Source organism: Saccostrea echinata, unplaced genomic scaffold, assembly GCF_033153115.1.
Source record: "Saccostrea echinata isolate AGI-Se365-2 ecotype Australia unplaced genomic scaffold, CSIRO_AGI_Sech_v1 ptg000040l, whole genome shotgun sequence".
In the NCBI taxonomy this organism is placed as follows: Eukaryota; Metazoa; Mollusca; class Bivalvia; order Ostreida; family Ostreidae; genus Saccostrea; species Saccostrea echinata.
In genome coordinates, this window is record NW_026889789.1 from 4,658,836 (window position 1) to 4,676,442 (window position 17,607).

Here is a 17,607-nt window from a genome sequence, read left to right on the forward strand (position 1 = left end):
CAAAAGTAAACTGTTAATAGAATTGTACTCTTATATTAATCTACTATCATTGTTTGTTTGATTTCCATACTGCAGCAATGTACTGACTTTAGGAGAGCCTTCGGGTTTAAACGAATTTTAGAAATCGTTTTCATTTCCAAGGTACACGTGTCAAAACAATGAGACAAGAATAAAATGTATAGTTCGATTTTACCGAGATCATAATGTGCAGCCAAATAATACATCTAACATGACGAAAATTAAGACTGATCGCTTTAAATAGACTATTGTAGTAAGATGCCATATTGTAATACTGGAAAGACTTTCTAGTACAACCCTGTGCGAGCCGTTTCACTCCAAAAATTATTTTTCCATGTTCTTTAGACAGTGCATTTCAACATCCTTTCTGACACAAAAATATGTGTCCAATTGCTTGTTGACTTACATAGATTTCATTGTAAACTTTTATAAAGTCACTGCATTTAAATGTGGATCAATAGCAAAATTTGACGACACCATTCTCATAATTAATGTGCAACATGTGAAGCCAAATGATCGAACAAAATAGTGAAACAATAAAATGCTCTGCTTGTTTGATTGCAAACAGTGCAGAAAAAATGCCCCAAAAAAACCATGTTAGTGGTTGATGTATTGTTTTGCAATTATTGTTTTACAAACCTCAACAGTTTTGTCATTACTGGATCAGATGCTCTTACGAGATAGGCCTACACTCATTTGTAATCTTCAGAGATGACGTATGACTTTCAATATTTCTTAACTGCATGCATTTACATATTTTTTTTCTGCTGGAGGATAACTTTTTTTTATTTGACAAAATTACATTCCCTTTTCAAATTTACTTAAGAATTTACGTAAGAATACCTATAATCTTTAAGAAAACCACATAATTGAGCCCCAATGAATTGTATTTAGTACAGAAATCAAGTCAATCTTAATTTAATTAAAGTTTCTCCTTCTACAGTAGCTTCTTTTAAAAGGTAGAACATCCTATCATTTGTGCAAATTTTAATTTTTATCACCCAATAATGATTTATAGAAATTTTGGAGATTGATTGATTGATTATATGTTGTTTCACGTCCCATTCGAGAATTTTTCACTCATATAAAGACGTCACCATATACCAGTGAAGGGTTCAAATTTTGACCTTTACTCGGCACTCAAGGCCATTGAGCAGTGAGGGATCTTTATCGTGCCAACGCCTGTCGTGACCCAGGGTCTCGGTTTTTAAGGTCTCATCCGAAAGACCCGCAATTTTCACTTCAAAGTGCCGAGCGCATGGCGAAGGAACAGTTGCTACCCATTTTTTATCGACTTAGGTCGGTCGCGGCCGAGTTTCGAACTCACGACCTCCCGATCACGGAGCGAACGCTCTACCGACTGAGCTACGATTAAATTTTAGAGAAGAAATTGTAAATGTTGGAAAGATTATGCATGGTGAAATACAAAGAAAATTTCCACAAGGTTCCTCAACTAATAATAAATCTAAAGAGAGTGAATTTAATATTTTATGCACAATAATTTTTCTTTTTGATTTCATTTAAATTTTTAAATTTCTAAATTTATTTTAAGTTTGAATCAAAACCCTATAAAAATCTACAACATTTATGAAATTTATAAAAACATGAACTTTATCAATTTGACTCTGTCTTTGAGTGCTATCTCTTTACTTTGATTGATATGTGCAAAAAAAAAAATTAAAAACCAAATTAATTTTAACATTTTTAAAATTTATTATTCATCACATAAATCCTACAAGATTTCTAACATCCTTCATTGTGTCCTCAGCTATCACAGATGCCACTTCCTGTCCCTGTCTTAAAATGCTCTGAAGATGTGACTTGTCACTAAGCAACCATAAAATCCTCTCTCTGATTGGATGAATTTCACTGATCACAATATCTGCTAGGAGGACTTTATATTCAGCAGTTGTCAATGTGGAATATGTTTCACAAATTTCCTCTGGTGTTTCCCCCGTGCAAGCAGCATGAATATTAATTAGGTTGGTCACACCTGGGCGATTTTCCTTGTCATAAGAGATTTGTGAGGTGAAGTCTGTGACAGCCATTTTGATTTTAGATGCTATGTCATCATTAGAATCTGTTAAGTCAATTCTCCCCTTAGGACTTTTATCAGATTTACTCATTTTGTTTTCTGGAAATCGCAGACTCTTTATCTTTGCAGAGTCACCTAGAAAGCAAAAAAAAATATATATATATGTAAGGACTTAATTCTGAATTCTTAGATCACCTGATTCTAAGATTCAAATGTTTTACATGGAAATAAAAGAAAAAAATTCCAAAAAATCAGCAGGGCCTTGGAGATTCAGGTGGCACTGTGGCCCACAGGCTTCTTGTTTTTGACATACTGTATATGTACTTGAAAAGCAGGCTTCATATTTTAGCTGCTTTGGAGTGGACAACAATGTGATAATTAATGAATACTGTTAATAACTAGAAAACTGACCAGTCAGCAAGGGCCCCTCCGAGGAGTAGAAATATAAGGGTACAGCTTACAGAATGAGAATTTTGATTACAAAAATTTGAAAATATATGAAGAAGATTAAGCAATAACAATTTTATAAAATTTCAAGATAATTCCTAAATATCCAACTACCTGTAAAGAGTATCCCTGTATTTACATAAGGCAGTAAAAAACATCATATCTATAATAACTCAATTAAATGTATATTTAAACAAGAATAAAGCATGTGTTTTATAAAATGCCAGCCTTCAGTGAATACAAATATCACCCAGGCTTGACCTTAACTTCAAAAAAAAAAAAAAACATCAGTTGCAGACAAAGATTAATTTATCTTAAAGTGACAAATAAAGATAAGCCTGGAAAATGTTCTGCCCCAGACAAGATAATTAATCCCATGGGATTAATCGTACTGCTCTCTCATCCTTTTCTTCCAAGTTTATAATAAGAACTCTTTCAGTAATGATACAATGTGTTTGTTATTGGACTACTCGTTAAAATTAATAGTATTCTTGAATTTACATACAGCAGCCAAAAAAAGAATAAATAAATAAAATAAATGAATAAAAACAAAAAAAATTTAAAAAACATATCTTTATGTATATCTTGTTTTTAGAATTCAATAAAATCATAACTCATTGTATATTTTACCAAAATAAAGTATGAACATTATTTAAATCCACATTTCAGAGAATGTAAACATCATTCAGAATTGACTTTAACTTCAAAACAAACTTCATTTGCAGACAGAGGTGTTATTTAATTTAAATTTGACAGAAACAGATAATGCTCTGGATTTTCTTCAAGAGGAAAGCTAATTAATCTCATGGGACTAGTTGCAGCTTTCATAGTTTACAATAGGAACATTCTCAGCAGTTATCTCTCTTTGCCCTGGCATTCATTCTAATGTAAAGTTAAGGAATCTACCCCACCACCCCAGCTCCAAACTGGATGACACAGAGAACCAAATTTAGCATCAAAATATGTCTTACTGCCTCTTCAACCAACATACCAAATTTGAACTTAATTGGTCAACTACAAAAAAAGTTATTAGAAAAAAACAGAAAATTTGTGGACGGAAGAATGACAGACAGACAGACGGACGGACAGACAGACAGACAGACAGACAGACAGACAGACAGAGTGATTACTATAGGGCACCCGCAAATCCTTGCGGGGCCCTAATTACTTAGTGAATACAATACATGCACTAAATAGTTTCACTGCAGTTGTAAACATGAGATTTAGATTTCACAAGTGCATATTAGGAATTTTGGAAAGCTGTTTATTTTGATGGAATCAGGACACAAGAGAAAATGCAGCGGTTAAACAGTCTACTTAATTGAGTATACAAAATTCTTGAACATGGTATGAGGTAGTTGTAAATAGATGGTTAAGCAAAGAATTTTTTCTTTAATTACAAGTCAGGCATAAGACAAAGGATAAATGGAAAGGATATTTTTCATCATTTGAACATATGATAAATAGAGTTTTAGCTCTACGCTCTTCTGGAATATTTGGGACGGATCTTTAAAACTTTTGCTACAACCAGCGTATTGGTCTATTCTGATGAAATTTTAGAAACAAGCATTTAAAAATCTGAACACTTGCGCACCATACAGCTTTAAAATGTGTTTGTAAAATTGAGTCCTACATATATACTATTGCTAAAATTGTAAATACCTAAATGAAATTTGCATGATTGATATTATGATCTGCTGATAAATAAAATTTCACCTGACCAGATGAGCTCAACATTTGTTAATGCATCATATTGGTTTTTGAAGAATAAAATGTCAATGGGGGTTGTTGCCTTATGACAAATCATACTCATATTTCACTTATATTTCATATAAATAATTTAACAACATATCTTTATTAATAAGTTAAATCATGCATCTATAACACCACGCATACCATGATTATAATATACCATACACTTACCAAGTAACATTTTTGGGACACGGAAGACTTTCCCAAATTTATTATTAAAAGATATGGCTAAATCTTCACACAGATCTAAGTGTTGTCTCTGGTCCTCTCCAATGGGAACAAGTGTGGATCTGAATAGAAATCTGGATCAATAAGTCAAAAACAGAAGTATCTAGGTCAACTCAGAATTTATTTTTAAGAAAGTGCCAGGCCTACCAAACTTTAAAACAAAAAAAAAGTCTTTGCAAAGGGAAGTAACTCTTCATAAAATTTGGTATCAACTGGTACCAACTGTAAATTTTAAAAATAAATTTGAAACATGTAATTCAACAAAGGGATCAGGAAAAAGAACATATTATACTTGCAAACTAATCCACATTCACATGTAAAAATGCACCTTCTTCATTTTTATATGAAAATGGAAAATTTCTTTCTTATTCTCTGTCATGAATTCTCTATCTTACTTGTACAGTAAAACATCAGCTGCCTGAAGAACAGGGTAAGTAAACAAGCCAACACTGGGATTCTTTGTGTTAGATTTCTCCTGAAAGATCATAAAAATATGAATTCAGTTAAACAATGAAAATCTTAGAAAGCTCATCTGGCTGATGTGTATTTTGCATCATGGTTTCAGAATTAGTATCATCTAGTTTATGTACTCCAAAATTGAAAAAAAAAAATAAAACATTTAAAAAATAAAACGTTTCTTTTAAAAGTTTTAAACATTGACATTGACGCCCCCCCCCCCTCCCCCCCCAATATTGTATATTAACTAAATTGGCTTGAACTTCATTCAGTATCTAAGAGTGCTGATGTCAAATGCCAAGGATAAATTTTGTCAAAGAGAGAAAGTGAGGCTATCTCCCATCTACAGTTTGAGTTTGAGTTTCAACTCATCTCATACTCTCAGTTACCTTGAGGCCTTCATTTTTTTTTTTTTTTTTTTTTTTGCTCAAATCTGCCGAGTTTGACATACTGATGTTTGACTGTATTTTGACAAACCTTCCACTGAGGTAAAAGCTGAAGTCTGGCGTTGGTCGTGATACAACTCAGGATCCAACAGAGCTCGCTGTGCTGTCGCACCTGTAACAGATTATTTGAAAATATATCCTGACTTTCATAGCAAGAATATTAAACTGTAGTCAAGCACATATTACCTGAATCTTTCATCTGAAGAATTTAAATTAAAAAATCAATAGTTTAAGGTTTTGACATGCTTTTAATTCATTTCCTATACAGCATACATCAAAACTGATTTTTAAATAATGTTATGCTGTGTAGTTAATTGCCTGTAATTACTTAAAAAGACAATCAATAAACCAGCAAAACAGGGTTTATTCAATTTAAGGGCAAATGTAGAAAACATACTAAATACATGAATACCCATGAAGCTTTAAGACCCCATTTATTGCATGTGAAAATACTTCATGTACAGCTCTTCTTTTCACAGTTTCAAAATTATATCAAAACTATCAAAACTACATGTACAATAACCTAATCATGATACAAGTAATTTTACTCTCATATAAAGCTTCCACTCTGCAGAGTCTTTTTTGAATACAACTATTGCATCTTTGAATAATTATTATTCTACATACATTAATTATATCATTCTTTACTATCGAAATTTTTTTGACGCACATCAGAAAGAGGAACCTTTCACAACATTCCTACTTAAAACATTTTACACACAATTTAATAAAGGATCCAATTTATAATTCACTAATAATATACCTGTGACTGTAAAAACAAGATTGACTTTTCTGGGTCTATTCCACAGGCCAGCAGACAGGCCACCATCTTGTAAATGTTCTCTCTACAAATATAGAAAGTAAAGGTGAAAGCATCATTGTAGCAACGCAGGTTCTTTATCCAGTATCTCTCCACTGAGAGGGCTTTCAAAAAGATTAGAAACGTGGTATTTTTACAAATAAGAGGTACCTTCTGGAAGAGATTTTAATTCAATATGCTATCTGATTTAGATTTTTCTCCAACAAATATTTTGGGCAGTTCAATCATTTCAGCCAGGTAAAAATACATATGTACCACATACAGGCAGATTTTGAAAGGCCTGAGAGGAGAGGGTATGAGAGAAAACAAGGTTATATGGACTGCTTTGGAGCTAAACACACAAGACTTGTTATCCCCTGGCAAGGAAGTTGGAGGGGATATAGCAATATTGTGCTTGTACCTACTGTATATACTCACCTATAAGTCGTTTTTTTGGGAGTTAAACTTTGGTCCAAAACTCTTTATCCGACTTATGCGCGATTTATAAAAAGTTTGGTATTTTAGTGAGTGAATCCCTCTAATTTAAGCTTAAAAATACAAACGACTTAAAGGCGGACCGACTTATAGGCGGGTATATACAGTATATGTGTGTTGGTGAGTGAGCACATGTGTAACAAAAGTTACATTACACATATATCATAACTAATTTTGGGTTCGATGTGCTCATTTGCCAGGGGATTTGCCATGTTGTGGTGCCCTTGTTTTACATGTGTATGCATGTGTAATCTTTCTGATTGGAGTCATCATGCATGGTCATAGAATATGATTTACTGTGCTTTCTTCATAAATAAATGAGTGTTTCTTCATTCTATTGCATATAAAAAGGTGACAATACTATTTACAATAGTGTACTGATTAACTACAACCATAAACTTCATGACTTCTGGATTACTAGATAATTAAAAATTTCTTTTCCTCTATTCTATTTCTGATCAGTTTTATTAATATCTAGAAGTTCTTTTCACTAATCTCAGCTGAGATTTGGCTAGGCTGGATATGTGGACTGCTGAGAAATTTAAGCCAGTTACTATTACGAACGTCAGTGAATAATTTGTGTACAGATGTCACTTGTAGCTGTGATAATTATTTCACCACGGTTAATGAATAAGTAATACTGGAATGGTCTCATCCCACACTTAAACATAGGTAAACAAGGATTATGAAGCCCACCTTGACAAATGTTATGTATAAGTAAGGCAAATCTCAAACCAATTTTTTTTTCTAGTTAGTATGCATCATGAAGCACCAGAGATCAATATCCATGCAAGTTTGATTTAAGTGGAGTTTATAACTCCTTGGGAATGGACCAGCTCCTACAACTTTAATCTGTTCACTCATTTAGAAAATGTAGGTCAGATCAAGCATCTGAAGCAAGTCTCATAGTGTCCATCCCTAGATGCATCATCCTTGCAAGTTTAACATAACAGGCCATGTAGTTACAGAGCTACTTAAAAAACATTACCCTGGTCACTCATCTAGAAAACGTAGGTCAGATCCAGCATCTGAAGCAAATCTGGTAGTGTATATCCCTAGATGCATCATCCATGCAAGTTAGGTCCAGGTAGGGTTTATAGATACTTGGGAATGGACATGCTCCAAAAACTTTAACCTGGTTACTCCTCTGAAAAATGTAGGTCAGATCCAGCATCCAAAGCAAGTCTGGTAGTGTCCATTCGTAGAATGCAAGTTTGGTCTATGTAAAGTTTATAGTTACTTGGCAATGGACTTGCTCCTAAAACTCTTTAAACAGCTAGGACTCCAAGACCTATGCCGATGACAGGTGTACAGCCTAAGCTCATCTTGACTTTGTCGAAGTGAGATAAAAAGTTTACAATTAAATGTTATAACAAAACCAACTTTTCTTGGGGTTTAACAGGTTAACTGTTATATACTGAACTGCATTGTTTTAGACACCATCTAAGATGGATAGTAAATTGATGTGCAATACACTAACCTTAACTCCTTTGAGTCCTGTCTAATAGTAAGATATACATGGACCTGTATTGGGTCCTGTCTGACAGTAAGCAACACACTGACCTCGACTTTCAGAATTCCTTTCGGTCCTTGCACTGCAGTGATTTTAATTAAAGCTGTTATACAATTAAGTTAAAGCTGTGCACTGACCTGAATTTCTTCAGGTCTTGTCTAACAGTAAAGCAACACACTGACCTGAATTCCTTTAGATCCTGTTTGATAGTAAGCTACATACTGACCTGAATTTCTTTGGGTCCTGTCTGACAGTAAGCTATACTGTATACACTGATCTGAATATAATTTGTTTTAAGATTGATCAACTCATACTCTAGATATTCATCATTTTTCACTTCGAAGCGGTGGTCCTTGCTAGTGCAATGGTTAGCATGTTGGATTTTCATGCTGGCGACCCTGGTATAATCCCCAGAATGTCCGTACTAATTTACTTTTTTCAGCTTAAATATAACATTTTATCTTCAAAATCTATACACTGACCTGAATTCCTTTGGGTCCTGTCTGACAGTAATAGCATGTAGATCCACAACGCTATACATGACATCCTGGTACTCCTCCTGAAGCTTTGCCCACAGCTTGATGACCCCCAGGTAGTTACCTAGGTGAGGGATACCTGTGGGTTGAATTCCAGAGAATACTCGCACTTCTTCATCAGGTACGATCTAAAAATTAAAGCTTATTGTTATAAATATAATGAAAATTGAGCAAAACTAGTATACGTCTCAATATATATGAATTTTTTATTTCATATGTCTTCAGAGTTATTAATATCTATTAACAATTATTAACATTTTTTTTAGACCAGGTAGCCTTTAGCCTTTGAACTGATAGTGGAGTCTTGGGTTGTTACGATTTGTGATACAGATTTTGCCAAATATTTAAAAGTATCTACTTCAACAATGCAACTGCCCATAATGCAATATGGTCACTTCATTCACCTGTAACCAACCTTGATGGTGTTTTTTTTTTTTTTTTGTCATTGGAAGACCATAACTTCTTTGACATATTATTAACAATACATCTTTGATTTGGATTGTGTTAATATGTGTTTTGTTTTTCTTCTAGAGCTCATGATTCTTGCATAAGTGTCTATGAGTATGGTCACATATTTGCGATTTTATGTTACTATTAGAAGCATGATTGTGAAAAACAAAAATGCACCCCAGCAGCTTCATCAAGCTAGTTTGATTAATATACTAGAAAGTTTTAGAATTTATATCTTGCATTCAAGATATATATACCTTGATCAAGAGGAAGTACTAGACCTGCACCTGTTTTGGCCATGGCAGCCTGTAACGTGTTTTAAGCCTGGAGCATTTAACTTTGTTTAGTAAATTGCTTCAGGGTGCACAAAGATTTCAATAAATTTACAACACTATAGTAAATAATTCCCTGTGTAATGGGTCGTGCGGTGTTTTGTGAGCATACATTATGATACAATACTGAAGTATTGTCAACCGCCGTTTACAACTGTACCTGCATTTATAATATTTAACCAGCTGTTTAATAGTTTAAGTTAAAAAGAAACTGGAGAACATCGAGATTGAGTGACCACATGTAACCATGGTAACTACAGTTGTACCTCTCTATGTCGCCTTTTGGATGTCATTCTCCTTATATTGGCAAACCTGCTGCAAAACACATTTTTAAATAACATTAAGTTTGTCCTGTGTGCCAGCGACATGATGTTTACTTTCGGAACTTGAATTTCAGTGTTATCAAAACGCTTAAGCACGTCATACGAATTTGACAAACATTTCGACGATGAAGATCATACCTTTTTACTTTCGTTTTCAAGGAAGGGAATTTTGAAAAGGTAAATATATCTACATTCATACTATCTATATAGCTCGTGATTAAAGGCATTATATAAATATGTTTGCAGATAATGATTATATTTTATCACCATAATTTAACTATTTGCAATCGGATTAAAATCGTTATGCTACTTGGCCGTCGTGGTTTCTTCACTCTTTCCTGTTCTATGACATGACATAATAATACGCGCGCAAGTTAGCACTAAGCAATTAATGCAGAGGAACAAAAATAATACGACAATCCATAGTAAATAAACAGCTGTTTTAACATGTTTAAGTCATTGTTAAATAAATAAACAACGTAAGGATTTATTTCAATTTTCCCCCTGGACAAAAATCACACACTTATATTTGATATCAGCTGATTAGATCTATATAGATGTAACTAATCTTTTCAATCTCTTCTCTGATGGCAAAAATATTTAGTATAAATAAACACTTAAGCATTTTCCACTCTTCTTGTGTATGATACAGGACACATGTTTTGTGATGGTAGAAATCTGTATTTCTCTTGTGTTTAACATGTTTATAATGTAAATCATGATGCTTTTCATTTTTACCAATGTTCAGGGATGATATTGAACAGGGTCTCAGTCAGTCTTGTTATATGGCATATGCAGTGAATACATGTTAACATATTTAAACTGTTAAAAGACACATGATCTGTTTCAATTCACAGAGCATACCTATAAAAATGGCTCGTACGAAGGCTTCAGTCATAGACCAGGATAACCCAAGAGTCAAATTATCTGGCAAAAGTAAACCAAATCAGCAGAAGAAGAGGAAAGACAAAGCACAGAGTAACGATTCTGTAAAGAAAAAGAAAATAAAAAAGGTGACATGTTGTTTTTATAATTACTAAATTAGACATTTATTATGTGTGGTAATTCATTCTAGCTAGAATTAGATGTTACTGTAATTCTATATCTATAGAACATTCTATCGTTAAAATGATATTGTCCTACGGACCCGGTTTGTGGTGAGGGCTTGTCCCGAGACACAGATTATTCTAACTACTGTAATTCCACTCCACAATACACTTGACATATTGATTTGTTACAGTAGGAAGTAGGTAGAGTAAAAATATGTAGAGGGCCTGATAGATGTTTATTCATTTGATTTAATTTTGTGGAAAAATTTTTATATCAGTGTGTTTAATTAATACAATTAATGCAACTTAATTGTAATTACATGTATGTGATGATCTTGTAGTTTTATCTTGAGACTGAGAGTCATTAAGAAGTGTTAATTAAGTAGATATATTGCTTTATAAAACACTTTAACAGGAGGAATCTGAGAGTGAGGACAGTGATGAGCAGTCCAAGTTTCCTCAGTTCTACAAAGGAACAACATGGCCACTGGACGCCAAAGTAGAGGTGATTTATATGTGTGTAAATTAATAATGCAATGCTGAGGCAGGTTGGAGGTCTCTTTACTGGTAATTTTTAGGGCTGGGACGATATATCGAGATATCGATAATATCGATTCTGTGTGAAGACGATACGCATATCGATACATATGAAGTAATATCGAAATATCGCAAAAAAAATTCTGACTTTTGTTTTTCTTTGTTTACTTAACATTTTGGGTTTAAAATATAAAATAAATCTGCTAAATATGAATATAAATATGAAATACATAATAACACAACTTGTGTAAAATAATTATAATGTTTTAAAACAGCTACTAGCTGATATACAACTTCTTTCAATAAATTATTCTTATTTGTGAAGAAATGTTTTGTTCATTTCAATACAGAAAATAGATTTTATAACCAATTTAACATATCGTGATACATATCTTATAGTGGCTCAAATATCGTGATATGTATCAATATAGAAAAAAGTTGTATCGTCCCAGCCCTAGTAATTTTACCCTCAGAGCAGCGGGGGATGTCAACAAGTATAATATTATATAGTCAATGGGAAATCAACGTTCAATTCACATTAGTCATGATTAATTCAGACCACATTTACTTTTCCAGTTAATTTTTGCTATGTTACATACAAAATTCTTAGATCAGACACAATCAGATTGTGTTATTAACTGTATATCAAAGCTTTTCTCTTTCCTCCTTAAATGTTAATTCATGAAACCATGGTTACATACAAAATTCTTAGACATTAACCAATCAAAACCTATTTATTAACATTGAAAGATTATACAGTGAAGCTTGTCTAATCCAACATACACTGAGGGGACAAATTTTGTGCCGTAATAGAAAGGATGTTGAATTACACAGGACAAAAAGCATATTAATTAATAAATAATAAAATGCAAATCAAAATAAAAGTCAGAATTCACTGACAGTGAAACAGATTAAACAGGTGCATTAGACAGTTTATACTGTATATTATTTTAAAAGGTTCATGTTGACTATGAGGAAGTGAAAGAGGTCCGCAAAATCAAGCCTCCGTTTCTTCCACTGCTGTATCAGCTGACCCGCGGAGAACCTGAGAGTATCACCAAAGCCGTCACCTCAATACAGCCTGTTCATCAACTACTTAAAGAAAGGTATTGGATTATTGGATGATCAAATCTAGACTAGTTTGATTTTATAACTAGTTGTTTTCAAAAAAAAGTTTCATAACTAACTTTGAGTTTACAAATTTTTGTAAAATATATATAAATTAAATAGATTGAAGTTTATTCAAAGCATGACTCTTGGGGGTAGGGTTGAGCCACAACAGGGGATCGAAGTTTTTATATGGGCATATCTATAAAAAATCTAAAGAAGAGCTAAGGCATGATGAGTTATATTGATTAGGAAGCATCATCAGGTAATGTAGATTCAAGTTTGTTCAAATCATGACCCCCAGGGGTAGGGTAAAGCTACAGTGGATGATCAAAGCTTTGCATAGAAATATATAGGAGAAAATCTTTGGAATATAAAGAAGAAAAAAATCTGCTTCTAAGGAACTGCAGGGGGGATAGTGATTAAAGTGAGCATTGTGGCCCATGGACCTCTTTTTTTCTCTCTGAAGAGATAGCAGTGCAGTTCATTTTCTTGTTGATTCATGAAAATCATTTATAATTTCAGATTTGTAAAGGAAGATAAACCAGAAGTGAAACAGGAACCAGATAAGAAACCTCTCGCAGTGAACCCCAAGAAAGTTGATCTGGCAACATTAAAGAAAATCCCCAGTCAACATTTCCGAGATGCGAAAGGGAAATGGCTACCAAAGAAAAAGTGGAAATTTGCTGAGATCCTTAAGAACAAGCCAAAGCTACGTCACCTGCTTTCGGAGAGGACAGAAAAATCAGATGGAAACCGAGTCACTGACAATACTGACAAGGGTCAACAAGGAACTGCAAAGAAGCTTACATGTAAATGTTTAAATGTTTGCTTCACTGAAGCTCAATTGAGCAAAAGGCTTATGATTTACCAGTAATTTTTACAACTTTTAAACCACTAAGATTTAAAGATAAAGTTTGGAATTTTTGATTTTGGAATTTCCAACTATTACTAAGAAAATGAAGTAGTCAAGACACTTGAGTGATAAAAAATCATCATACAATTCTCAAGCACCTGTATCATGAGTAGCTGTTAAATGGACAGGCATTTTAAATATTAAGAATGAAATAGTTATACATGTAAAAGAATTCACATAAAACATACTTACCATTAATAGATAGTTCCAAGGACATGCCTTAACCTTAAAAGTTAAAATCATACTCGGCATCAACATGACAACACTGAATGACTAAACAGACCTTCACAGACATCAAACTGGGCATTCTTGTTCCTCAGAGAGTAAAATACCCCTATTGACTTTGAGGTCACAAGGTTAAAAGTAAAAGTCAAACCATTTTAAACATAGTAAAATAATGTTATGTTTGCCTCTGATTAAATAGATGACATTTTTTCAGTATCATTAAAATTACCATACAAGTGTCATACACATGAGTGTATATATTAAATATGCTTCAAAAACCTTTCTTGTTCCAATTGATATATTACATTTTTTAACTATTGTTTATAACTGAATTCTATTTTCCTTCAGTGCTTGCTGATGCGAGGTCAGCCATTGAGGAAGTCTTAGCTCGGGTCTGTATGAGACGACAGGAGTTCGCCAAACTGATCGTATGGTTAAGGAGTCTAGAAATGAAATCCTACGGAAAATCCAACACCCCGAATTCTGGTAATATTTCTGTTAACTTGTATATATATAAAAGTTTTAAGATTTGCGGAAGGCATTTTCTATCATAATTAACTCATTTGTATGCCGTTATTAGAAATATGTATAAATGTGGCACATGTCATGTTAGAGGTAAAGACATTTAATTTATTGGGTCAAAGTCATATAAAGATTTCAAAGATCAACTGCATGTATTTATAACCTAACCAAGAGATACTGTATGTGTACTTAAAAAAAGCGGGCTTCATATTTTAACGGCTTTGGTGTGGACAATGATGCACTAATTCATGAATACCGCTAAGATCTCATTTGTAAATATAATATACGGTGCGGAAGTGTGTAGCGCTAATTCATAAATACGCCAATAACTTTATACCCAGTGATTGCGCTAAATTTTGAGTACGCCAATTTATGTACATGTACAGTATATTTCTTTGGCTGAGGATCCATTGTGTTGCATGATAAAATCATGTTTTAATGTTTACATACAACTCATGTTTTAATGCTTACATAACATTTCAGATCTTCTACATGTTTTTTCTTTCTATCTTCAGTGAGACCCTGGCGGAAGAAAATAAGATCCAGCCCGAGAAGCAAACCGAAGGCTATACCAAAGACTGCTGTTAGGGAAACAGAGGCTGACGCAAGTTCAGATGACGATACCAATGTACCAATCAAAAAAGCTATGTATGGCTTAGAAAAGAGTTCAATTATCCGCAACACTCGTCTCAGAAACAAACCCAAGTATATGCCATACATTCCTCCCAAAAATCGGGAAAGCAAGGAGCCAGCAAAAGTGACATCAAAAACAAAAAAGGAAAATAGGGTTTCTGGTCAACATTCTGGTTCAGCAAAGAGCTTACCTCAGCAATCTGAATCATCAAAAAGTTTAACTCAGCAAACAGGGTCTTCAAGAGGATTTAGTGTTTTGTTCAAAGGTAGGACTTTCTCCTCAGGAAAGAAATTCTTTTTCAACAGAAGACAGAATGTCCAAAGTGAAAGTGATTCTGAGGACAATGAGGAAGAAAATGATAGGTCTTCCACCAACACCAGAAAATCAAAGGAAAATAGACAATCAAAGAGTGGACTTGAGTCAACTGATAATCAAAATCCAGGGAAGGAAAAGTCAAAGTCACAGCAAAAAATCAAAAAGGCAACACCATCAACATCAAGACTGCAAGAAAGCTCACCCAGCTCGGGGACTGAAGGGGAATCAGAAGAGGAGGATGCTGTAGAGAAAAGGAGAACTCTTAAATCTTCTAGTGCACTCTTTCCACAAGTAAGGGTTCCATTAATGAAGTTGAGTGATGCAGTAAAACCATCTTCACAGAAAGAAGAGGGCCCACTAAATATTGTACCATCAGCTGATTGCAGGCAGACGGAAGCGAAACATGGAGATCCTCAAGCAAGTCAGAACAACTCAGAAGGGAGAACTTCTTGCTCAGGAAATGTGAGCAAATTAAAGAGAACCATCAACAAGGAGGGAAATGAGTTGAGTGATAAACCTGTCAGAAAAAAAGCAAAGATTCAAATGGTGATGTGGAAAGATGATGTAGAAAAATTAAAAGATAATGTGAATAAAAATGGAGGACTGGAAGAGGATGAAGATATGACAGGGATGCAGAATGAAGCAGAAATGGGGGAAGGTTCAACACCCACGTCTCCTTTGTTAGGTGAGGAGGATGGTAGTAGTGAAGAATTTCCCCCTCCAGAGGTTCATATTGAAAACTTAGAGGGAGAGGACATGAGGACCAATGATGAGGACAATAATGCAGGAGATATGGAAGCTTATGAGGGTGAGGAAGGAGATATTTCCTCAGCATCCCTAATCTTAGAAAACACTGTCACTCAGAGTAGTGGAGAAGAGAGGGAAAATGATTCATCCAATGCAGAGAGGGGGAATAACTCCTCCAATATAGAGAGGGGGAATAACTCCATGAACCTAGAAAGGGGGAATAACTCCTCCATTACAGAGAGGGAAAATACATGCAGCTCTTCATATGTAGAGATCGGGGATAACTCTTCCAGTATAGAGAGGGGAACTAACTCCTCCATCATAGAGAAGGTAAATAACTCCACTAACCTAGAAAAGGGAAATAAGTCTTCTACTGCTGAGAGGGGAAATAGCTCTTCCAATGTAGAGAAGGGGGATAACTCTTCCAATGCTGAGAGGCCATCTGGTTCATCTAGTAACCCACAAAAGTCAAGCACAGAGGAAACCCTGCGTTTACTTATCAGTCATTTGTCAAACTTGCGAGATTCCCAGGGAGAAGCTGTCGATTGTAAGATATTATTCTCCAATGCAAACCAAGTTTTAACTATATCTGGGAGAAAAAATATTTCATTAGAAGAAAGCATAGATGTAAAACCAATCATTGATCAGGGAGAGTCATTAGGGAATTCTGGAGCCCCTACATCAGATCGCGTCAACAGAGCCAGTCCTGATACATCCAACCAGATGGACAATCCAGAGAGTTCAGAGTTGAATGTCCGTGGCATTGTAGAGAATGTAGAAAGTGATGATAGCAGTTTGGAAATTATTTCCCCAGAAACCATGACAACTGTTAAGCAAGAGAGCGTGGAGACTGAAGGGGAAGAGGTGGAGCTAAAAAACCAAAAAGAGGCTGAGGCAATTATCATAATAGATGATTAAATATATTGATGTATAATTCTGGATTTCTTGTGACCTTCAAATTATTTCATTAGAGATACACAAGTGTTTTGAAATAGTTGTACATGAATGTGGGCAACACCAAGTGAGAAGGGTAATTCTAAGAGATGTGAGAGCTAGGGAAGATTGGCTTGTACAGTTAGAAACAAAATGTGTTGTGTGGTTAAGATTCTGGAAGAATAAAGGAAAAATATGAATATTTCAAATAAAAGGGGGGAGGGATGAGAGAAATGTGATAAATCTGGATAGAGCTGTATTAGATGGTTTTGTTATTGGCATTTTTTTTTGTGGTTATCATTTACCTGTATAGGTTATAATTTGTATAAACATATAATTTTTACATCATATTATTTTGTTTTCATAGATTTCTGTAGATGCGTGAGTTCAGTTTGAATTTAAAACCTTCATTGTTCAATAAGTTTTGAATTTTGTATGTTTTTTTTTTTTATTAAGCATTGTATCAAAATTGTTACACACATTTCAGAGAATAATTATTTTTCTTTTATTCAATCATGAGAAATGACAATATGAACAACTATCAATAGATTTCTTGTTTTAAGAATTTCATTCTTAATTTTCCAAAACCAGGAGGAATAACTGATTTACAATGGGTGAAAATTCTAAGAACAGGCAAAAGCAAATTACTGTAAACTCAAAGTGTAATCTTTCCTGAACAAATTTTGCACCATTTATTTGTTAATTATGTACTGTGATTTAATTATCAATTATTCTGAGATACTGTTTTTGTGGATAATTATGTTCCCCAAACGAAGTTTGGGAACATATTGT

The 17,607-nt window shown here is 34.0% G+C and overlaps 2 protein-coding genes across 2 annotated transcripts; one reads left to right on the top strand and one right to left on the bottom strand.

Moving 5' to 3' along the window:
• Positions 1-1,707: 1,707 nt before the first annotated feature.
• On the bottom strand, positions 1,708-9,885 carry LOC133200643 (tryptophan--tRNA ligase, mitochondrial-like). Its single transcript, XM_061336424.1, has 7 exons — positions 9,774-9,885; positions 8,672-8,853; positions 6,146-6,227; positions 5,414-5,494; positions 4,876-4,955; positions 4,424-4,542; positions 1,708-2,188 (listed from the first exon to the last, which is right to left on the bottom strand). Exons 1-7 carry the CDS (start codon positions 9,873-9,875, stop codon positions 1,740-1,742), a joined length of 1,095 nt encoding a protein of 364 aa, XP_061192408.1. The 5' UTR covers positions 9,876-9,885; the 3' UTR covers positions 1,708-1,739.
• An 817-nt stretch (positions 9,886-10,702) lies between these two features.
• Positions 10,703-17,195, top strand: LOC133200531 (nucleolar protein dao-5-like). Its single transcript, XM_061336318.1, has 6 exons — positions 10,703-10,843; positions 11,295-11,384; positions 12,374-12,522; positions 13,049-13,335; positions 14,013-14,150; positions 14,702-17,195. Exons 1-6 carry the CDS (start codon positions 10,703-10,705, stop codon positions 16,798-16,800), a joined length of 2,904 nt encoding a protein of 967 aa, XP_061192302.1. The 3' UTR covers positions 16,801-17,195.
• Positions 17,196-17,607: the final 412 nt, after the last annotated feature.